This window comes from Acipenser ruthenus, chromosome 6 (assembly GCF_902713425.1).
Source record: "Acipenser ruthenus chromosome 6, fAciRut3.2 maternal haplotype, whole genome shotgun sequence".
NCBI classification, from domain to species: domain Eukaryota; kingdom Metazoa; phylum Chordata; class Actinopteri; order Acipenseriformes; family Acipenseridae; genus Acipenser; species Acipenser ruthenus.
In genome coordinates, this window is record NC_081194.1 from 66,689,656 (window position 1) to 66,711,743 (window position 22,088).

General features: G+C 37.3%; 1 protein-coding gene across 4 annotated transcripts in view; it reads right to left on the minus strand.

Moving 5' to 3' along the window:
• Positions 1 to 22,088, minus strand: part of LOC117411120 (kelch-like protein 29) — a 151,667-nt gene that overhangs the window by 39,300 nt on the left and 90,279 nt on the right. For all 4 annotated transcript variants that reach the window (XM_034921645.2, XM_059025710.1, XM_059025712.1 and 1 more), the window contains 2 exons: positions 14,263 to 14,410; positions 12,796 to 13,341 (listed from right to left, as the gene is read on the minus strand). In XM_034921645.2, coding sequence (XP_034777536.2) covers positions 12,796 to 13,341; positions 14,263 to 14,410 — 694 coding nt within the window. The remainder of the gene's footprint in view (positions 1 to 12,795; positions 13,342 to 14,262; positions 14,411 to 22,088) is intronic.

Below are 22,088 nucleotides of genomic sequence, written 5' to 3' on the forward strand. Positions count from 1 at the left end.
GTGTAAGGCTAGTTGTAAGTTTTCCCCTTGACTGGCGGACTCAACGGTAGGAGGAAACCAGATGTCGGCCATCTTGGGGAAAGAGTGTAGCTGCAAGTACTCTAAACTACTCCATTGCGATCAGATACGGGTCAGGCAGTGATTGGATAAACCATGGCAACGGGCTGATTGCAAGGAGGAGTTTAGTGGTACAAAGGGGACGCAGTTGCGTGAGTATGGCCCCTTGCGCTGGAAGTGATTCTTGGACGGAGCATTGTGTTTGTTATTGTTTTGTGTTGTGTATTGCAGAAGAGGATTAAGGAGTCGGGCGATTCCACCACTGAGACAGCACACACCCAGATCACTAACCTCCTGCACATCAGAGCACAGCACGGATAGTATTTGTGGAGTGGGCTCTTCTGCAGTGGTACTGTAAATCACCTCAACCATAATAACATTTCCACTGTTACTCACCGACATTCCCTTCAAATCTCAAAAGTAGCTTTATTTTTCTATATACAGTAGAACATCATACATCTCAAGTGCCTATTGGAATGGCAACTCTCACCAGTGGTATCCAACTGAAATAAAAACAGTGTTGTTTAATTTAAATGGTTGGGATATAACCTTGCTTGCATTAGTTTTAGTAAGCTGTATGCAGGTAAACCACCTCACTGGAAGTGTTTTAGCTTCAGTATGTGTAAGCCAAGGTCTGGCAGACTATTCTTTCAATAGCTGATCCAAAAGAGAACAAACAACTCTTTTCCCAGCGACCAATGAACAGCTCGTAAATCACCTCATTTTAATTAAGTAGTACTGATCTAATGCACGTTTTAGGGGAGGCAGTAAGCATTTGTATCTTTAATGGACAGCCAAAATCTGTTCACTTGCTTGCGCTCTAAATGACAACAAACTATGGGAACTGGAAAATCTGAACCCAGATCTACAAAACAGGAAAGTGAAGCATGTGTACAACTGGTTGAGTGTGAGCTGCCCAATAACTGATATGCCCAAAAAAAAGAAATTGGCAGAGACAGGGTGTTTTTTTTTTCCTGGTCAACACAGGCAATGCTTATTGGAGAAAATTGTAGAATACAGCTGTTTACAAAAACCTAAGAGCTCCCTTCACACTTGCAAATTGAGTTGAACCCATGCATTTCCCCTATGGTAACAATCACTCAAACATGCTTCCAAAAAAAGACACCATTCAATGCAGCTCTTAGTAAAGATTCAATATATAGATTCAATATACAGCCCATTTACTGTACATTCTCTCCTGCACAGATGAAGGTATAAAATTCTATTTTCTTAATATATTTAAGTTGATGTAGATATATCAAAGCCCCTGTAATAGATGTAGTTCCAGCAACAAGGTAATTTAAATAATATTACAGTATAGACCATATCAAATAAGGTTCTGGCTTTCATAGTACTTGGAAATGTTAGATCAGCCACTGCAAATGCGTCAAATTACAGAATGCTTTTGTCTTGGTAATGCTAGCATCTCAACAATGAAGCAGGAAGACAAACTAAATCAATGTATGAGTGGAATGGTTTCTTCAGGGCACATTATTGTTTATCACAGTATTTTGTATTTAATCATATTATTTTGCACAAAACGACATGGAAGATAAACATTTGGCAGAAAGAGTGATAATTTTTTTTTTTTTTTTTTTAAACTGAGAGTTAATATACTTGAAATGTAAAGCCATTCAATATAGACGCAAAAGAAAAAAATGTAAAAGAAAATCTGTTAACATTCAACACCTGGCTTAAAGTGTTGTTGCATTTGTTGGAATATATTTAAAAATACACTGCTCTATATGCATAATCAATCCATTCTCTATTAGTGAGAGGAAATCTGTATTAAAATGTAATTATTATGTTAGCAAAAAACAAAAACAATACATTTGTACAAATTGTATTATTATTTGTAGTAGTATTTGAAGTAGTAGTAGTATTGCAAATAATATGTATTGCTCCATTTTGGCAGGGCCATTCCCATTATTTAAAAATGTCCACTTTTTGTCCCACAGATACTAGGAGACACTAAGCCACAGTGGCGGCTCGTCAGAGAGGCTACGGAGGCTAAGCCTACGTATAATTTTGTAAAAGTAAAAAAATAAACAAACAAAAAAAAACGTACCTTACGTCATGCTTTCCAAGGTCTACTCTATTGCTATTGGCTAATGTAGCCTCGAAATGGGTAGGATACTGTGAGTCTTCAACCTGCAGTCACTCTCTGTCTGTCAAGTTTTAATAGTAGTTGTATTGGCTACACGACGCAAGCTTGTGGCTAGCCTCTACCACTCATAATTAGACTTAATCTTGACGTTTCTGTTGCCAGGCAGGTTTTGGGTCACGTGTGGCTACTCGCTTAAGTTTTGATTTCCATATGTACATTGTAGACTTTTTTTCAATTCATTCGCCATTTTCCTCGCTTTCAATTGAGGAAAAAATTACAATAATAAAAAAATAACAATAAAGGTCATCCAAAACCTAAATTCGACCTTCTTCAACAAGGAGGACCAAAACAAAATTGCCTTTTTAATTGCTCATGATTATTAGAATAGAATGTTCATTCCCAGAGGTTCCAAAGTTCCCAGTTAGAAGATAAACTCTCGTTCCTTTTGTTTCCGAGGAACATTTGTTCCATAGCACTGATTGATCACACAGACTGTGATGTCTTCAGCAGTGTGATCATCACTGTTGAAGTGACGGGCTACTGGAAATGCAGTGGTGTTAATGCAAATGCTTCTTAAGTGTTCTACAAACCGGTCTGCTAAACGCCTTTTAGTTTCCCCAATATACAATTTGTTGCATTTCTTGCAGATAATGCAGTAGACTATTCCTTTACAGGTACATGTACAATGTTCATGAATGTTGAATGATTTAATGCCTCTAATCTCTGTTTCAGAATGAATGTATTTACAGGTGTTACATCGTGGTCTATTACATGGATATGTGCCTTTCAAAGGTTCCCCAGAAGGACGAACAGCACTGTGTACCACATATTCTCTTATATTCTTGTCTCTTCTATATGACATCAAGGGGGGAGTCTTGAAAATAGGTGCTGTAGATGGGTCTTGTTGTAAAATTGTAAAGTTTCTTTGCACAGTTGTCTGTATCTTTCTGTTGGTAGGGTGGTAAGTGAGGACCAGAGGGATTCTATCATCTGTGTGTTGTATATTGTTATTATATAAAGCATTTTTTGATGATCTTGTCCGGAAAGCCACAATTTCCAAAAAACACACACATTTCCTCACTTTTGGCGAAGAAATCGTGATCGTCGCTGCAAATACGTTTGAGTCTTAACAGTTGTGAATAGGGAATTTATAGTATATATAGCAGTGTGGAGTAGCGGTTAAGGCTCTGGACTCTTGACCGGAGGGTCGTGGGTTCAATCCCAGGTGGGGCACACTGCTGCTGTACCCTTAAGCAAGGTACATTACCTAGATTGCTCCAGTAAAAACACAAATGTATAAATGGGTAATTGTATGTAAAAATAAATAAATAAAATAATGTGTAAAAAATAATGTAATTGTATGTCAACATAATGTGATATCTTGTAATAATTGTAAGTCACCCTGGATAAGGGCATCTGCTAAGAAACAAATAATAATAATTATATATATATATATATATATATATATATATATATATATATATATATATATATATATATATAGCCTCCCCACTTAAAGTCAGAAGCTGCTACTGCTCAGCCATCGTGTTTGGTTTGCACAAAACTGGAACCCCACTCCCCCACAATACAAAATAACCTTTGATATTCATGGATGAATCTGCTCTCTTTCACCTCTCTACAGCCTTCTATACCAAATGACCCAGTTAATAGCAAAGGCTCCACTGAGTGTGGAGGTCACAGTGATTACACACCCCGGAGTGCATATAAATTCAATTTGGTAAAAAAGGGAAACAGCAATACAACAATAACAACAATCTACTATACAAAATGTATTGGCTACTTTTGTCCTTCTGTTTAAGAATATTGTATTTTAGTGCATCTCAGAATTGAATTCCAAGTTTGTACAGCCGAGAAGAGGCTTCAAACTATTCCCCAGTCTCCCTAAAGCGTACAAAATTATGATGTTGAACCATACATTGCTGTTGGACATCATTAATATTTAAAAACACACTTACTGAGCTGGCCTGTCAAAGTTGTTCATGTCTGTTTCCATCATGTCCTATCATAACTTCTTTTGGTTTAAATTACACCAGAATCTCAGTAGGTCCCAAGCAATAGCTATCGACTTTGTTAAGCACTGATGGCCAATATAATTGACTTTAAAAGACGAAGTATTGTCTGTGCACTCTTAAGTTCTTCATTTTAACCCCTCCCTTATAAATGCCTTGACAATATATTTGAGATAGTGGGTTTTAGATTGCAACTACTGTTAAGTTTGTTAATTTTTCTATATTATTTTATCAATCTTTATTATTATTATGTATTTCTTAGCTTACAATTGTTACAAGATATCACATATTTTTAACATACAATTACCCATTTATACAGTTGGGATTTTACTGGAGCAATCTAGGTAAAGTACCTTGCTCAAGGGTACAGCAGCAGTGTCCCCCACCTGGGATTGAACCCACAACCCTCTGGTCAAGAGTCCAGAGCCCTAACCACTACTCCACACTGCTGCCCAATCTTTACAATAAACAAATGATTTGCATAAATTAAGTTATATGTTAATAGTCACCATATATTGCAAAAATACCATCTATGGAGGCAACTGGCTAACACGGATATATCTGAATAAACATTTGACCTGTGCCTGAAATGACGAGTGGCATAAACCAAATCACCAAGGATATCTATAGCCAGCTCTTGAACGATCTGCATAAAGCCTGGAAAGTCAATCAAGTCACTCCAATTCAGTAAGTTTACAAGCCATTTCATATGGGAATAAATGCATTGTGATTTTGAGCATGCAATCAAAAGCACTGCATTGATCTGTCTTCAAGGATTCAGAATTCCAACATCTGGCGCAGCTGTTAAGTAGACATGAGCCATCAATAATTCAGTAGCCTGAGCAGTTAATCTGCTCTTTCCATAAATCTCCACAGCCAGTGTCCTAATCATCACGTTAACAGTTCAAAAATAAGGCACTAAACAAAAGACGTTCAATAGCAGAACTATTTGGAAAATGTTGTTAAAAGTAGCTCAATGCCATATTCTACAAGGCTCCAGTTTAGAAGTTAATTTCGGGATACAACTTTTCCAACTAGGCTTCTTATATTATCTTCCATACTATATGAAATGAAGGAGCTGTGTGGGGCAGGATGAGGTGCAGAGGAATGACTGATCAATAATGATATGGAATCAAACTCCCTCATATTAAAAACGAACACATGTCCAGTAACATGCGATTTATGAATATATGCCTGCTAGAGCTGGTATACTCCATTCTTGGCACCTATATGTACACTGCTACCTATTCAGTTGCTCTTGCAGTAATCCTGTGAACCAACTTTGCTGTTAATTAGAAAGTTAGTAAAAACCTAATCAAAACTACTGCATATATTATTGGACATAAAAAGATGCTTGCAACCAAGATTCACAATTATTATTTTACCTCTTCTTTATGAATGCACTAAATCCTAGCTTTTTAAATTTATAATTACAGATGTATATATGAGATTCCAGTAATCGTTCTAAATCAATATCTATCTATCTTTAAGTATTTAAGCATTAAGCCCCCAATTATATTCCGCCTTGAAGAGAAAACAACTGTCTTTAGTAGCCAATTATCTACAGTATAGCCAACCAAGGCTTATTTTTGTAAAATGATAAAAAGGACAAATACAATTATTTCCCTAGTTTTACAACAGGTAGGATTTTCAAAATGGGAAATTATTCACAATCAACCTGCTTATGGAGCCCCATGATATTTCTAAACTGACAGTCCTATCCAGAAAATCCACACAATGGTTCATCAGAGAGTTTACTATAGACAGATGATCCTTATAAATGTTTCACTGTATATTTAGTAGCAGAAATTGAATACGATCCGCACACTGTGATCAGGAGAGTGGCGACAAAGAAACCACTACATAATCAAAGTAAGTGAAAAAAACATTATTTTATTTGACCAAAGAACAAGCAAATAAAGAAATAAAGATGCTCAGTGCCAGTGCAAACGTTTCGATCGTTTGACCATCTTCAGTGCTAAACAGGTTAGGAACACCTGAGTATTTAAAGAGTCAGGTGTTCAATTAAAAACAAATAGACAGGTGTACCTGCTGTTTTAAATGGCAAGATTTCTGCAGTGATATTTCAACACATGAAAAAATGGGGAAAAAAGGACATCTGAACACCACCATCGATTAACAAACAAAATATATAAACATAACAGAGATATTAGGATAACATGTTAGAAGTCTGTTTTTTAAGCCAGCCCTTCAACTAGGCCGCTTTCTAAAATTCAAGAAATGCTATGGTTATTTTTATATTACATTTTTTAAAAGAAAGTGCTTTTATTTTAATGCCTCTACAACAAGCCACGATTGTCCTCAGGATGCTAAATACAGTCACAAAATCCATTTACTCACAGACATTTAGATAATAGAAAATGTTCATTGTAATGTCACCAGCTGGGGACACATTTGTCTGTAGGAGGCTTACAGATAAAAAGGAATCAGCAGTAGTGACATACAGCTGACTTACATTTTCGTCACAACAGGAAATAGCTTAAAACACCATCTCTTTAACAAATAAAGCCTATTGTTTTAAATCAATCTTACTGGCATGCTTTACCTACAGTATGGATTTAATTTGCACTAGCAAGTGTAGATATGGTTTCACCATATACAGCAGTACGCAGCACAAAAAAAAAATCTTTAAAAAGAAAAAAAAAGGTTTTCTGTAATGCTTTAATAACACCAATAGACGAAGAATTTCTCTTTGAAGAATGTATCTTAGGAGTAGAGATTTCCTCTAAAATGTCCTCTCATAATGCCCCCTGTTCTAAACCACGACAAGACTGAGGGTCCTTGGGCTGCCCATACAAGGCCTGAACGCTTATTATTCTAAGAACTAGGCACCCAGGCTGCTACCAGGAAGAAAAAAAAATCCCTATGCATTATAAAAGGTTGCAAGTCACTTAAAACTATCCAGAACACAAATATCTCTTTCAATACAACATTACCAGTGACAGTCATTAGATAAGATCTATTACTTTAGCTGTAGAAAACTCATGTTCATGGCTCTTCAACCGACTATCAAGCACCACCAATGGAATTTCAAAACACCATTTCAGTTTTTTTTTTTTTTTTTTTTTTTTTAAATAAAAATGGTTTCTAATCTGGAAAACTCATTTGCATGTGGATAGGGGTGTTTAAAACCGCAGAGCAATGCCACATTTCCTCAGTTGCTCTACAGCTGGAAGGAAAGCAGTTTCAGCAGCTGTCAGCCCAAGACATGTCTACAGCTGGTCCAAGCTAAGGTCATAAGGCGGCAGTGTGCTCCAGTGGTTAAAGTCCTGGGATTGTAACCAGAAGGTCACAGTTTCAAATCCCACCTCTGCCACTGACTGACTCACTGTGTGACCCTGAGCAAGTCACTTAACCTCCTTGTGCTCAATCCTGCGGATGAGATGTTAAATCAATGTCCTATTGTAAGTGACTCTGCAAAGAATTCACGGTTCACAGCCTACCTCTGTAAAGCACTTTGTGATGGTGGTCCACTATGAAAGGCGCTATATAAAGATTATTATTATTATTATTATTATTATTATTATTATTATTATTATTATTATTATTATTATTATTATTTATAACCACTAAAGAGAAATTGGAGTGTTTTATTGAAAAAACAAAGCAACCCTGGCAGTATTATATGTTATATAATTGTATGTAAAATAATGTGATATCTGTATAATGTGAAATGATGTATAATGTGATATCTTGTAACAATTGTTAGTCGCCCTGGATAAGGGCGTCTGCTAAGAAATAAATAAATAATAATAATAATAATAATATATCATAGGGATATGTTATATAAGAACATAAGAAAGTTTACAAACAAGAGGAGGCCATTCAGCCCATCTTGCTCGTTTGGTTATTAGTAGCTTATTGATCCCAGAATCTCATCAAGCAGCTTCTTGAAGGATCCCAGGGTGTCAGCTTCAACAACATTACTGGGGAGTTGGTTCCATACCCTCATAATTCCCTGTGTAAAAAAGTGCCTCTTATTTTCTGTTCTGAATGCCCCTTTATCTAATCTCCATTTGTGACCCCTGGTCCTTGTTTCTTTTTTCAGGTCAAAAAAGTCCCCTGGGTCGACATTGTCTATACCTTTTAGGATTTTGAATGTTTGAATCAGATCGCCGCGTAGTCTTCTTTGTTCAAGACTGAATAGATTCAATTCTTTTAGCCTGTCTGCATATGACATGCCTTTTAAACCCAGGATAATTCTGGTTGCTCTTCTTTGCACTCTTTCTAGAGCAGCAATATCCTTTTTGTAACTAGGTGACCAGAACTGAATACAATATTCTAGGTGAGGTCTTACTAATGCATTGTTAAGTTTTAACATTACTTCCCTTGATTTAAATTCAACACTTCTCACAATATATCCGAGCATCTTGTTGGCCTTTTTTATGGCTTCCCCACATTGTCTAGGTGAAGACATTTCTGAGTCAACATAAACTCCTAGGTCTTTTTCATATTTTCATATTTCCCTTCTTCAATTTCAGTATCTCCCATATGATATTTATAATGCACATTTTTATTGCCTGCATGCAATACCTTATACTTTTCTCTATTAAATGTCATTTGCCATGTGTCTGCCCAGTTCTGAATGCTGTCTAGATCATTTTAAATGACCTTTGCTGCTGCAACAGTGTTTGCCACTCCTCCTATTTTTGTGTCGTCTGCAAATTTAACAAGTCTGTTTGCTATACCAGAATCTAAATCATTAATGTAGATTAGGAATAGCAGAGGACCTAATACTGATCCCTGTGGTACACCACTGGTTACCTCGCTCCATTTTGAGGTTTCTCCTCTAATCAGTACTATCCAATTTTATAAATACATTTTATTCAAAATGTGCATTCTTTATAATTGCCTTCCTAATCTAGAATTATCACAGGATAACATGATTTGGAATCCCAATAAAAGGTAATATATAGGGGTCTACCTAAATAGCGATTTCGTGGAAATCGGGAAACTGAGGGGTCACCGTGAAATTCACCTCTTATAGGGGCCAATGCATACCGGACAAGTACGGAGAGAAAACAAAGAAATCTCGTTTAAATGAACTACTGCACAACGCAAGCATTGCAAACTACTAAAATTGTTTTTCACATCTTGTAATGTGGCTTTGGAGAAAATACGATCGATCACTATTAGGGATGCAGCGGTCCATAGCGTTTTTTCTCTATTGAAGTGGTCAGGGTGGCCGTAAATCCCAGATCCCACATGCGTAAAATGAGATCGTCCCACAGAAACGTCTTATTTTTCTTTTGCTCATGTCTGAGGTAAAATACAAATGATGTGCACGCGTAGCATTGTCGGCTGTATTTTGCAATCATTTACTAACTTTTTCGACAGGATGGCATGATTTCTTTTTGTTGTGTATAATCAGTTATAGTTTGTTTTCATTAAAGCTGACAATATCTTAGTCAGTCAAGTTTTTATTCCTAAGACATAACATGAGGTGGAGCAGAGGAAAAGAAAGAACAGCTACCACAAGTATGCAACCGAAACTCAGTACGATGAAAACACATTTCTTGTTGACTACAGATACTGTACTTTCACGGAGGATACCTCGACTTGAGAAAAGCACACCACCAACAGATTAAACAGTCACCGTGCAGAATTCTAAATGACAGAATGTATACAATATTTATATACAAAATAATAAAAACACACACTACATTTAGCCAATGTTTTATTTTATTAATAATAATTGAGTCGTAATTAGGAACAACTTCTTGACATTTAACCTGTCTCATGAATTTCAGTATCTACTTCAAGATGTTTCTTGTATTTCATCACTGGACCAATATGGCTAACATAGAAATGGTCAATTTGACAAAACAAAAAAAAAAAAAACTTGTCCAGCTCTTCATTGTCTGTGAATGTTACCTTCTGCTTTGAAAATTAAAATAGCACTCTTTTTTAGGAAATTTTCTCCCTCATTTCATTCGCTCGAATTCCTTGTTTTACACGTTAAACATATGATTACTAGTTTGTATAATCACTTAAGTTTTTGTAGACAATGAAGAATGACTTTCCTTTTTAGCGAATGAAACATTGTACCGTGTGCGTGGATTCCTTTAGCAACTGAGCTCTGCTTTAACCAGAGAAAAAACAAAAGCCTCAACTATTTATTGAGAATAAAACTGTGACTATTATTGTCTGCGTTGTAAAACGCAGACTTTGTTTCTCTCTGTTTCTTTATTATTATTATTATTATTATTCCAGTTTCCAACAAATTTCGGCACGCATCTCCTCCTAGAGCTTTGAAGTGATCAACTCAAAAGTTTGCACAAGTATTGCACTCTGTCTCACGTGAGTTGCTATTACTTTTGGTGGCGATCGGACTGGTGGATTTGGGGGTAACAGGTCATGACCCCCAAAAATTAAACGGCTTATAACTCCTTATAGGGGCTAGGTAGGGTCATAGTTACTATTGAACATGTATAGAAACCCATTGATTCTCTAAAAGTGAACGCGTGTTTCGTTGACCTTTGACCTTCCCAGAGCGAGATATGGACATTTTGCTGTTTCAAGGATGACAGCTAAAAACTGGACAGCTCCTACTCCTACAGTTTTCAACCAATCAACTTTTTTGCACAGCTCTTCCAATAAGTTTGAATTTAGTTCCTATTCATTTTTGTAGTGATCGGATTTGAAATGTGGGCGCAGTGCCCAGAAAAATGCCACATTCCAACTTTCTCTGTCTGCCCTCTGGTGGCCAAATCTTGTAACTGCAGATTTGACAGTATATTGCTCCTTAAATACTGCAGATAAGCTCATATGTAGTATTGGACATGTATAAGAAACCAACTAACAGCTTTCTAGAAATGTCTTGGACTTTGACCTTTGACCTCTCATGGTCAAACTGGACAATAGACTGCATTTACAGCTTCTATCTCCCTAAATACTGCAAATAGGCTCATATGTACTATTGGACACTTATAGGAAACCACCTAATAGCTTTCTAAAAATGTCTTGGACTTTGACCTCTCATGGTCAAACTGGACAGTACACTGTTTTAACAGCTGTTATCCCCTTAAATAACGCACATATGTTCATATGTACTATTGCACACTTATAGGAAACCAAAGAGCTTTCTAAACATGTCTTGGATTTTGACCTTTGACCTCTCGTTCATGGTCAAACTGGACTATAGACATTTTTTAACAGATTACATTTCCTTAAATACTGCACATATGCTCATAAGCACAATTGGATATGTATAAGACACCATTAAGACCTTTCTCAAAATGTCTAGGACTTTGAGCTTTGGCCTCTCGTTTAAAGTCAAATGCCAAATAACAGGATATGAATGCTTATGAAACAAATTTGTCTATTGAAACCACTTCTACTGCACTATTAAAATTACACGCTAGCCAAAACAACTTACAACGCTGACGAAGTTTCTTTAGAAACTTCCATTCTAGTTTGTTAATTGCGATCCTATTAGCAAGTGTGACACAGTCTGTTCAACTGCAGAATGTCTGTTTCTTTATTAATCTGCTAATCTAATGGCACTCCCCCCACCCCCCCCCCCCCCACCCACCCCCCCCCACCCCACACACACACACACTCACCCAGAAAAAAATAAAACAATATGGAAGAAATATTATTAATCAAATCTGAAGCTTGACTGATGAAATATTTCATACTGTAGATATCTGCCAGAAGATATCTTTCATAGATACCCATCAGAAGTTTGCCATGGCTTTAATCTATGGAGTTGCTTTTGGAAAATGAACAAGCCACTTGCCGACAATGCCTTGCTTTGTTTCTGCTTCAAGTCAGAACAAGCTGTGCATCAAATGATATGCAGCTCAAACAAACAAACCAATGGTCTGTATGTATTTCCGCTGTGATCCTTGGACATGAGCCGGAGCTGATATCTTATTAAAGCATCCGTGTAAAATTTGGCTTTGTTTCTTTTTTTTGTCACAAAGGATTATTATATATATATTTATTATAATTTAGACTTGTATGTGGTTTCTGCCAACTGCATAGCTTCATTATCAATCAATACTCCGGTTAGTGCAAAACTGCTGAGACCGCAATGACAGTGACTAAATATTTAATTATCCACATTCCAAAAATAAAAAAGTGCTGTCTTGTTTAATCAAACACTATTTTTGTTACAGGAGGAATTATAATGTTTTAGGCATTGGAGGCCATTGTGTTCATGTTTTCTTCAATATTTCTATTTCATTTTTAAGTTTAAGATGGGTATCCAGATAGTGTGAAGTGATCCAATGTGAGCTGCCATCTATTCTGCAACTTGTAAATTATGCTTTGGATTCAGTGGATGTTTCTTTGTAAATGTAACTAAACTAAAGCATGTTAGCAAAATTATTTCTGTAAAACAGTAACAATGATACACTATACATTGTATCTATTACAATTATGGATCTCTTTATTGGATACGAAAACTAAGACGATAGCTGTTTTAAGCCTAATATCCTGCTGTCCAGAGGGCATTATCTCCTGTATCCAACAGCATTTTTTACAGCTTGCTCTGAGTGACTGAAACCAAGCAAGACGCAGGTACCTTATCTTAACAACAAGGCTGGGATAAATTACACCCCTTAACTCACTTACCTTTAGGATGCCAGGGATCTGTAAACTCGTACTTTCCCATGCCAATCGTCCTTAGCATCTGCAACCCGTTTGCATTCTCTGGATTGGCTGGAGGGTTGGGAAGAGGCTGGGAAGGTTGAGGGGCAGTTTGCCCATTGGTCACTGGTGCACTCCTGTGCAGAACAGCAGGCAGAGGAGGAGGCTGCAGCACAGGGCGAGTCATGTGACCATTCCCTACTACAGTGTGAACAGGGTGGGTCACCTGACAAACCCCGGTTATAGGGGACATGGTGATTGGTGGCTGACTGTTCGTGTAAAGAGACTGACTTTGCATGTTCATGACCATGTTAGTAAGAGGCTGTGATGGTTGCTGTGGGAGCTGGTAATGCGCTGTCATTAGCGGGTGTTGTGGTGGGACTGGAGTTTGCATAGTGGGCGTAACTCCCATTACAGGTGCCTGGACATTCACTGGTTGACTATAGGCCGGAGGCTGTGGCATTCCATACGCGTGGGCTAAAAGGCTTGCCTGGCTGGCTGCTGCTACTGGTGGAACCCACGGTGCGGTACCTAACAACAGAAAAAAACAGCATGCATTATGAAAATTATATTTTGATTGGTAATAAGCACACAGGCTACAATGAATGGAAAATTAAATAAGTGGTAACTGATTTAACGTAGGTTTATCAATGTAAACTGTTGAGTTGTAACAATGATGCTTTTCATGCTGGGATTTTCCTGGTTTTGTTCTAAAATGCAGTTTTGGATGTAGTTTCCGAAATACTTTAAATCAACAACTGCTAACAGTGTGCCCATTAATCGTTTCTTTCATTTTATTTGTAGCATTACTCTTTGGAGTGGTTGCACATTAAAAGGCACTACAACATAAAAGCTCACATCGTATTGTACACCTTGCACTCTAACATTATAAAAAAAAAAAGACATGATACAAATCTGCAGTGGTTTTTGTGTTACATTTTTTTCTGCAACTTCTTTTTATTTTCTTATTTTGCATTTCAGTGTGTGAATAAAGTTTGGTACAGATTTCAAGATTTTAACATGAGCAGAATGCCACAGGAAGGGCTTTATCCCGTGTAACACAATACAAACTAGTCCCACTGCATTTTGCATTCAAGCGGGAAAAAAAAAATCTGTACAACAGGAACCCTTGATTCTGAGCCCAACATAAGGATTGGTTTCTGAATAAAACCACTAAAGTGTGAAAAATGAAAAACAGCAGCTATCAAACATTGTAACTAAAAACAGCAAGTATCAGAACTTAGCAGCATGAATAAAATATAATGTTTTATCATGATCATTACAGCAAAAGTAATGCTTAAGACAGAGATTCCTTTGGGATACATCTGTACAAAATAAAGTACTGTTGGATTCAACACAAATAGGAGACATATGGAAACGTGTGAAAAGCAACACTATTGTTTTGAAAAAAAAAAGGTGCAGTTGATTTTAAGTAGTTCAGAATGTGCATACCCGTGCCTTCATTCTCCCTTATCTGTTTTGCTGGAGGTTCATCCGTTTCCCAGGGTGTGGTCTGGTTAATGGGGCTTTGTCCCCACCTCACATTTGGAGTAAGAATCTGCCCTTGTGACTTGTTTTCACCCGGCGATATACCAGAAATCTGGAGAAGGGAGAAAAAAAAAACAAAAAAAAAACAATACAGTCAAGGAAACTCTGATCCATATAATGAATACTTCAATAATTAATTAAATCTGCCACATAGGTCAATTAAATCAGACTCTGTAAACATTAAATGAGACTGGGGGTGAAAAAAACAAAACCACTACCACCATCACAACACAGTCTATAAGAGGATACATTATTGATGGCTCTAAACTTCTTAAACACGCGACTAATGAAGCATGAACAGCCGTAGCCTGAATGTACCTCAGATTCAATAGCACCTATGCACAAGTGTCTGGCAATGAAGAAAAAGTAAGCAGTGAATAAACCAACAGTATAAAACCAAAAGCACATTTCTGTACAGTATACTTTATAAATCAAATTAAGTAAATCAGTTCCAGTCCTGAATAAGTTTACTATTACAAGACAAAAAAGGGGCTAGTTGGTGCAATGCCTTACTGAATTCAGTCACCTTAAGTGGGTCAGTAATAAACATCACATTAAGTGCCATACTGTCTGGGAAAATTAGCACTGGGCACCTTTTTTAGGCAAAAAGAGAGACCAATGTCTCAATGGGCATGAAGACAACCCTTAAAATCCTTCAGGGCCGGCTTGAGGCACTCTCACAGGGCAATGTGGGGAAGCTCAGATTGAAGTTGTTTACATGTACGTTCTAAATCTGGCTGTAGGCAGCGAGACATTCTAAAGCTTAATATTAACAGCAGTGATTGAGCTGAAATGGACTGTTCTGTGCTTGAGCCGTGTGCTGTGAAGGCACTGGAATAACAAAACAAAAAGTTTGTCATAATTCAGCATGCTACACACATGGCACTAACCCATTGTGGCTGGTAAATATTTTCTGGAAGGTCATCTAATCCAGTTAGTAAAGCACTCTCTTTCCCAGGTGTGCTATCAACATACTGTAGCAGATGGCTTTTCTGGGACTCAACAGAAACTAGGCTAAACCCAGGAGGCAAAGGTACTGGAAAGTAAACACCTTCTTGCTGCCTTTATTGGAATATGCTTTCTCTTTAGATAATTTCCACAGCATTGTAAAAACAGAATAGCACCAAATCAATCAAACAGAAACACAGCATGCTGCAAAGCAACAGACATGTAGAGTAGCGGGTCCCGCATTCCAACAAATGGAAAATGCAGACAAATTGTTAGCAAAACAATGGGTAGCATGCCAGGTGCCATATCAGTGTAAATAAAGCAAAGTAAAGAATGCCCAGGCTTAACCTAGCCCCTGGCTGAAAGGCTTGACTCAGCTAATCTCCACCTATGCTATTTTAACCACAACAAAATAATACCCAAATATCTGGCTTGCTTGGCGCTACCTGCTCAGCACACCAAAACCATCCTTTGTCTCTATCCACAAGTTAAAAAACCTACAGTGCACGCAGCTGGATTTTTTTTTAAAAGAGCGTTTTACAGTATCAGGGAATCCACCTGGACTAGAACAACAATTGTTTTTTTAGGAATAACCAAGTTAGGTTGCAACAATACAGGGTGATTTCCGAGTGCTGTAAAATGTTCTAATAAAATGAAATGGTAGCTTATCCTGGAGATGTATCATTTTATCAAATCAACCCCTTAGTTAAGTGGAATCAAGTCCCAAGCGTTCTAAGCGATGCATTTACATCATCATACCAGAAGTATATTAGCATCACAGTAGCACCTTGCTGTATCCAAACACACTGCAGCTTGTCTGGGCAGATATCATGATCTCAGCATTAGGATAGTCTAATCTTTGAGTTTTTTGTTAGAACACATTAATCCCCCTTGTTCGATTCTGAATTACATTCCAAATGCAAAGTTATCCCCTACTGAAAGGAAGTGCTGATATGCTAGTTATGTTTATATCAGTGGTGTGTGGCACCACCCACCTCGTGGATCATATGCATGGATGAAGTAGGGGGAAGGATTGGGTTAGCTAAACCTCAAGTGCTCTCTTTTTTTCCTCAATTTTCTTTAAAGAAATCAGACAGCTACAGTACAGTAAAACAGAACATTTGTATAACGGAGCTGTGTAATGGAGTCTGCCTTTCTACTGAACGAGATGAGCTGATGTTAAACCAGCACAATGCGTTGATTTAAGCATCATTTTCTTACTGCAACATCTCCTCTCGAGGCTACAACAGCACTATTTCAGAGATTCCATTGTGAGGTTCACTGAGTGACAAACAATACTGTACACACACTAACTCTAATTGAGAATGCTATTTTATGAGCAATTCTTTAAAATCGTTTTAACATTTTAAAATACAAATTATTTATTTGGATATTATAAATATACTGTATTGTAGTAAAAACATTACCCATTTAATTTTTTTTTTCTTTAATTTTGATTTGAATGCATTTTTATTTTATTCTCACATGCAATAGATGTGAGCTACACACTTATACAGTAGCTTCTTCACTTTTACCCTCCCCGAACCCGCATCCGTAAGGGAACCAACAGGATCCTACATTATCCTTATTCCACAAATTTGATGTGACCAATTTTATATTTTGATGTATCTGAAATTCATAATGTACAGTATCCCTAAAGAAAGAAAGAAACATGTCAGTCTGTGCAAATTCTGCCATATCCAGAAAATCTTTTCTTCTTGGACCAGCTTTGGTCTACTAAGAACGTTGGCTATTCCTGTTTAGCACACTCCTGGGACTCTTCCCACGAAGACAGCTGCACTAACTTGATGAGCCCCAAGAGTGGAAGGAGAGCATCACTGCTGTTTGTTTGCAGCAATGTCACTTGTGTTCATATAGCTGCATTTCATGAAAGAAAGGTCTTAAAAGGTCAGTCCTGTTGGGACACATTTTCAAGGGCTGTATTTAACATTTGGAATCACATAGAAAATCCAAATGCCTTCTACAAAAAGACACTGGCTATGATAATTGAACATATCATTTATGTATGTTTTTTAAAAAATGACTTTTTTTTAAAATGCTGAAAAATAATAATTTATAATAAAGAGAAAAGTTTAGTCTACTACTGCAATAAATTTAGATTTGTCTTCCCTCTGTATAAAAGTAACCTTTTCAAGCCTTTGACAGAGCTTGATCGAATATATTTTATGTATTTAAAATGTCAGAAGGTACACCTAACCAGCATAAAGGCCAATATTTTTTTCTTAAAATATCTAACCATTAAAGCAGTGTTTAATAGTTCAAAATGGCAATCATTCAGTAAAATATGTGGTTTTTATTCTGTAATTAATATTAAGCCACTCTAAAGCAGTACAATACAATCTTTGCTCTACTATTGTACCATAAATATAATCTGACTGAGCACCTAAGGGCAACATGTAAAGTGCTGAGAGGTATGTTTTACAGTAACTCAATAATAGGAATAGGCACATTACTGAAAGGGAGATCATATATTTAATTGTAATTTTGATTAGTGTCTAACTTAGGGGTTTCACCTTTAAAGATGAGGTGTTCTAAAACACAAATGTTGAGTGACAAGTTCAAATCGCAGCACCACGGATGAGAATGCAGCAAGTTGCTGGATGTTAATTCCTCCAGTGTAGCATCTGCCATGCTAATGCAAAACCTGACATTCCTGGCACCTGTTATAGCAGGAGCTGTGGCTGTGAAAGGACTGGCAGCTACTCATCACATTTCACTATATAACATTGACTGTGACTCTGAAGGGCAAACTTGGCCAGGAGTACTGCTGTAAATCCTACAAGTACAGATCATACCCAAATCGGGCTCCTGGAGAAGAATCCCCTCACTTCTTGTGAGGACTACAACACTAAAACAGGTTGAGTTTCAAGTGAAGAAGCATTGGTGCTAAGCATGTGGATAACAATGCGCCTCCTGTTTCCCAGTTCAGGTTTCGAGGACTCACAATGCAATTCATTCTGGAACATACCTTTAAAAAAAAAAAAAAGTACATTTTGACATGTATATGTTATGGACCGATGCCGAAATCAGGCAGTTGCTGAAATGCCCTTGCAGTTCGTGAAGCGCCCAGCTGCGGTGGGCAGATGCTGAAATAGCATCGAATTTTATGTCATTTCAGCATCTGCCTGGGCAGTTCGTCGACTGCTCACAGCCACTCGGGCTGATAGCAAAGAGATTTTTAACAGATACTGTATACTACTAATAGAGAGTGAATTACCTCTGGCAAAAGCGCACCGCTTAAATACTTTCTGACAATGCAGTTTAGAGCAACAGAACTCAACAAAATATCAATCCACAGATTATATCATGGATTAGATACGGGATGGGGGTGGGGGGTCAGAATAAAATGCAGCAATGTTTTATTGTATTCTTATTGCAGTATTGCATACAGATCTCAGTGCAGAGTTGCTATGTTTGAATGAGAGATCATAAAACAGGAAAAGATACGGAAGCTCAGTTAAACTCAGTTAAACTTGAATTTTCACGAAGCCACGCCTTGGTCAAACTTCACTGGCAACGTCTTTCATTCATTCGTACAGCACTTCCTCTCTATTCCAGTTGTATTCCCAAAATCCGACTAATATTGCTATGATAAATGAATTGTTTGGCACTGCGTTCTTCCTGAGTTTCAGGTAACTATATTTAACTGGGTGGCTTTTACATATTTAAACTGTGATTATTAGTCTCTTGCTGATATTGAATGATCTCTCATTCAACGGAACTCTTCACAGAGATCTATATGCATTACTTCAATAAGAACACAATAAAATATTGTTGCATTTTATTCTAGACTCATTTTGTCCCCCCAATTACTCTAACCTCTATATCTAACCCACGATGAAAATAACCTTGTGCATTGATAATTTGTTGAGTACCATTGCTCTAAACTAGCGTTGTCAGAAAGTATTTAAGTTATTTAAATAAACATGGCAATGGGTGGCTCAATGGTGGTGCACTTTTGAGCTTAAAGGCAACAGAAGTAATTCACTCTCTATTAATAGTATACTGTATCTGTTAAAAATCTTTCTTCGCCATCAGCCCGGGTGGCTGTGGGCAGTTGAGTGGCTGTGGGCAGTTGAACTGCCCGGGCAGGTGCCAAAATGAAATAAAATTCAATGCTAATTCGGCATCTGCCCACCGCAGCTGGGCACTTAGCAAACTGCCCAATTTCGGCATCGGCCCATAACATATACATTAGGAGTCAAGTTAGAAAACAGGAACTGCCAGATGACTTTGGAGCCATATGGTCATACTAATTGATGCCCCACTTTCCTTGTCACTGTGCCAAGATGTGAAAATCAATGTCTACAGTTGATATGAAGGACATCCAGATAGTGAAAAATGGGAAGGCTGCTGCACATTACTATTACACAAGGATAATATTTAGAGGAAGAGAACATTACTGGACTTGCGTCATCTTCCTGCCCAATTAGCCTCTCGCTAGGAAGACATCTTGAGACCATAATGCATGGAAAGGTTAGTGAATACAATGGCAGCAGATTACAGTATATTCTAGTGGTTGAGCAAAACTGATCTAGTCACTTCCTATGGGCTCTCTTATGACAATTAAGTTTTGCTTCAGAGGGTTCTTGATTATAAAGCGGAGTAATAATATATTTCAGGCTAACAGGACATTTTCTTATATAATGGCTGCATTTGGCCTTGCTTGAATTATTTGCAAGGACTTGTTTGTATACTGGTTGCGTCAACATTGATGTGTTTATTTATTTTTTTACTCTTTTTCTATTTCAATACCAGGTGTTCTCATCAAAACAACACAAAGAAAAACATATTTTGATATAGTACAGATACAGGTAGGATCTTTTTATTTGCCAGTCCTACTGTAGTTTGTCCCAGAGACACAGCAAGTGCAGAAGAGCCCATGCCTGTGCTAAAAGGACAAAACAATGCTTCAAAACAATTATTAAAATGGTCACTCATGTGTAATCAGCAACTTTAAAAAGGTCAATGTGATTTCTACATGCTTGTGTCCTTTTACTCTGAACAATGTTGTTTGGGAATTATTCAAGCACACAAATTAATGACAGCAATTCCTCGCATTTAAAATAGATCATAGATAGCAAGCACCAACCAAGGAGGGCTTGTATTACAATAGGTTTAACTCAAGAAACTGTTGGAGGGACTAAACCAATCATAAAATTGCTTTAAATCACTTACTCTGCAGGTTACATTGGAAACAAATTACATTTCACGCAATATCCGTAACTGATACATTATTCATACGTTTTATAGGAGGCTGTGTGGTCCAGTGGTTAAAGAAAAGGGCTTGTAACCAGGAGGTCTCCGGTTCAAATCCCACCTCAGCCACAATGACTCATTGTGTGACCCTGAGCAAGTCAATTAACCTCCTTGTGCTCCGTCTTTCGGGTGAGACGTAATTGTAAGTGACTCTGCAGCTGATGCATAGTTCACACACCCTAGTCTCTGTAAGTCACCATTGATAAAGGCGTCTGCTAAATAAACAAATAATAATACATTTTATGATAGTGTAAAGCAGTGGCTTGTACCCTTTTCATCTCAAGTACCAGTGTTTCCAGCAGGGACCACCAGGTGTACCAGTAACTATGTGTAATCTTAAACGGCTGCTGTAAACCCGAGACCTACCCCATTACAACCAGGTTTATTTTAATGTTGTCTGTACTCACTTGTTTGTTGTCTCATTCTTCTGAATGGTTAATCTATGCAGCTGATGATTGCTATTAACGCAACATGTTTATAATTTAAATAGTTTGCAAGTGTTGTGTATGGAATTGTTAACCACATCTTTAATTGTGCACAAATAGCATGCTGCAGCTCCCATGCTCAGTGTTAGTGAAGTCCTGATCTGACAGCATGTAACACATACAGCTCTTATGGGTTACATGTTACCGTTTATTTTTCACTAAAAACAAATTTAAATTGCAGTAACGTTATTAAATAAACACCACGGAAAGCTCATGGTCATATATTTTCATTAGCACAATCTGAAAGCTAAATTTAGTGAATGAAGTTTTCACTATCTACTTGAAAAAGTAAATTCAGCCTTCGTATCAACTGTAGACATTTATTGATTTTCTTAGCACAGTGACAAGGAAAGTGGGGCATCAATTAGTATGACCATATGGCTCCAAAGTCATCTGGCAGTTCATGTTTGCTAACTTGACTCCCAATGTATACATGTCAAAATGTACCTTTTTTTTTTTGCATTGTGAGTCCTGGAAACCTGAACTGCCCCAGACCGTCTTCGGGGAACTAGGAGGCACATTGTTATCCAAATGCTTAGCACCAATGCTTCTTCACTTGAAACTCAACCTGTTTTAGTATTGTAGTCCTCACAAGAAGTGAAGGGATTCTTCTCCAAATCAAACAAACTTTCTAGTTGCAACAACATAAAAGCAACTGATCCATCACTGTTAAAGTACAAGAGGTCTGTTTTTTGAAAAAGGCATCTAGTTAGTTCTTGTATTGATTGGTTAGCTTATTGCTTTCTCTTCCTTTGTGAAACCAAACAACTGGTTGCAATAAGAAAACTAGACTTGCTTTTCTTTTTGGCAAGAATCTTCTTAAAACCTATAAACATGCATTTTAAAAAGGGATATTTTCCTTGGATCACTGAAAGAGGAGTTATTTATTAAGGAACTTATCAAACAGTTTCAGCATGTGTTAGTGCTTTTGTAGAAGACTTGGCAAAATGTTTTTGCAATGTATGTTTTCATACATAAGAGGAGGCCATTCGGCCCATCTTGCTTGTTTGGTTGTTA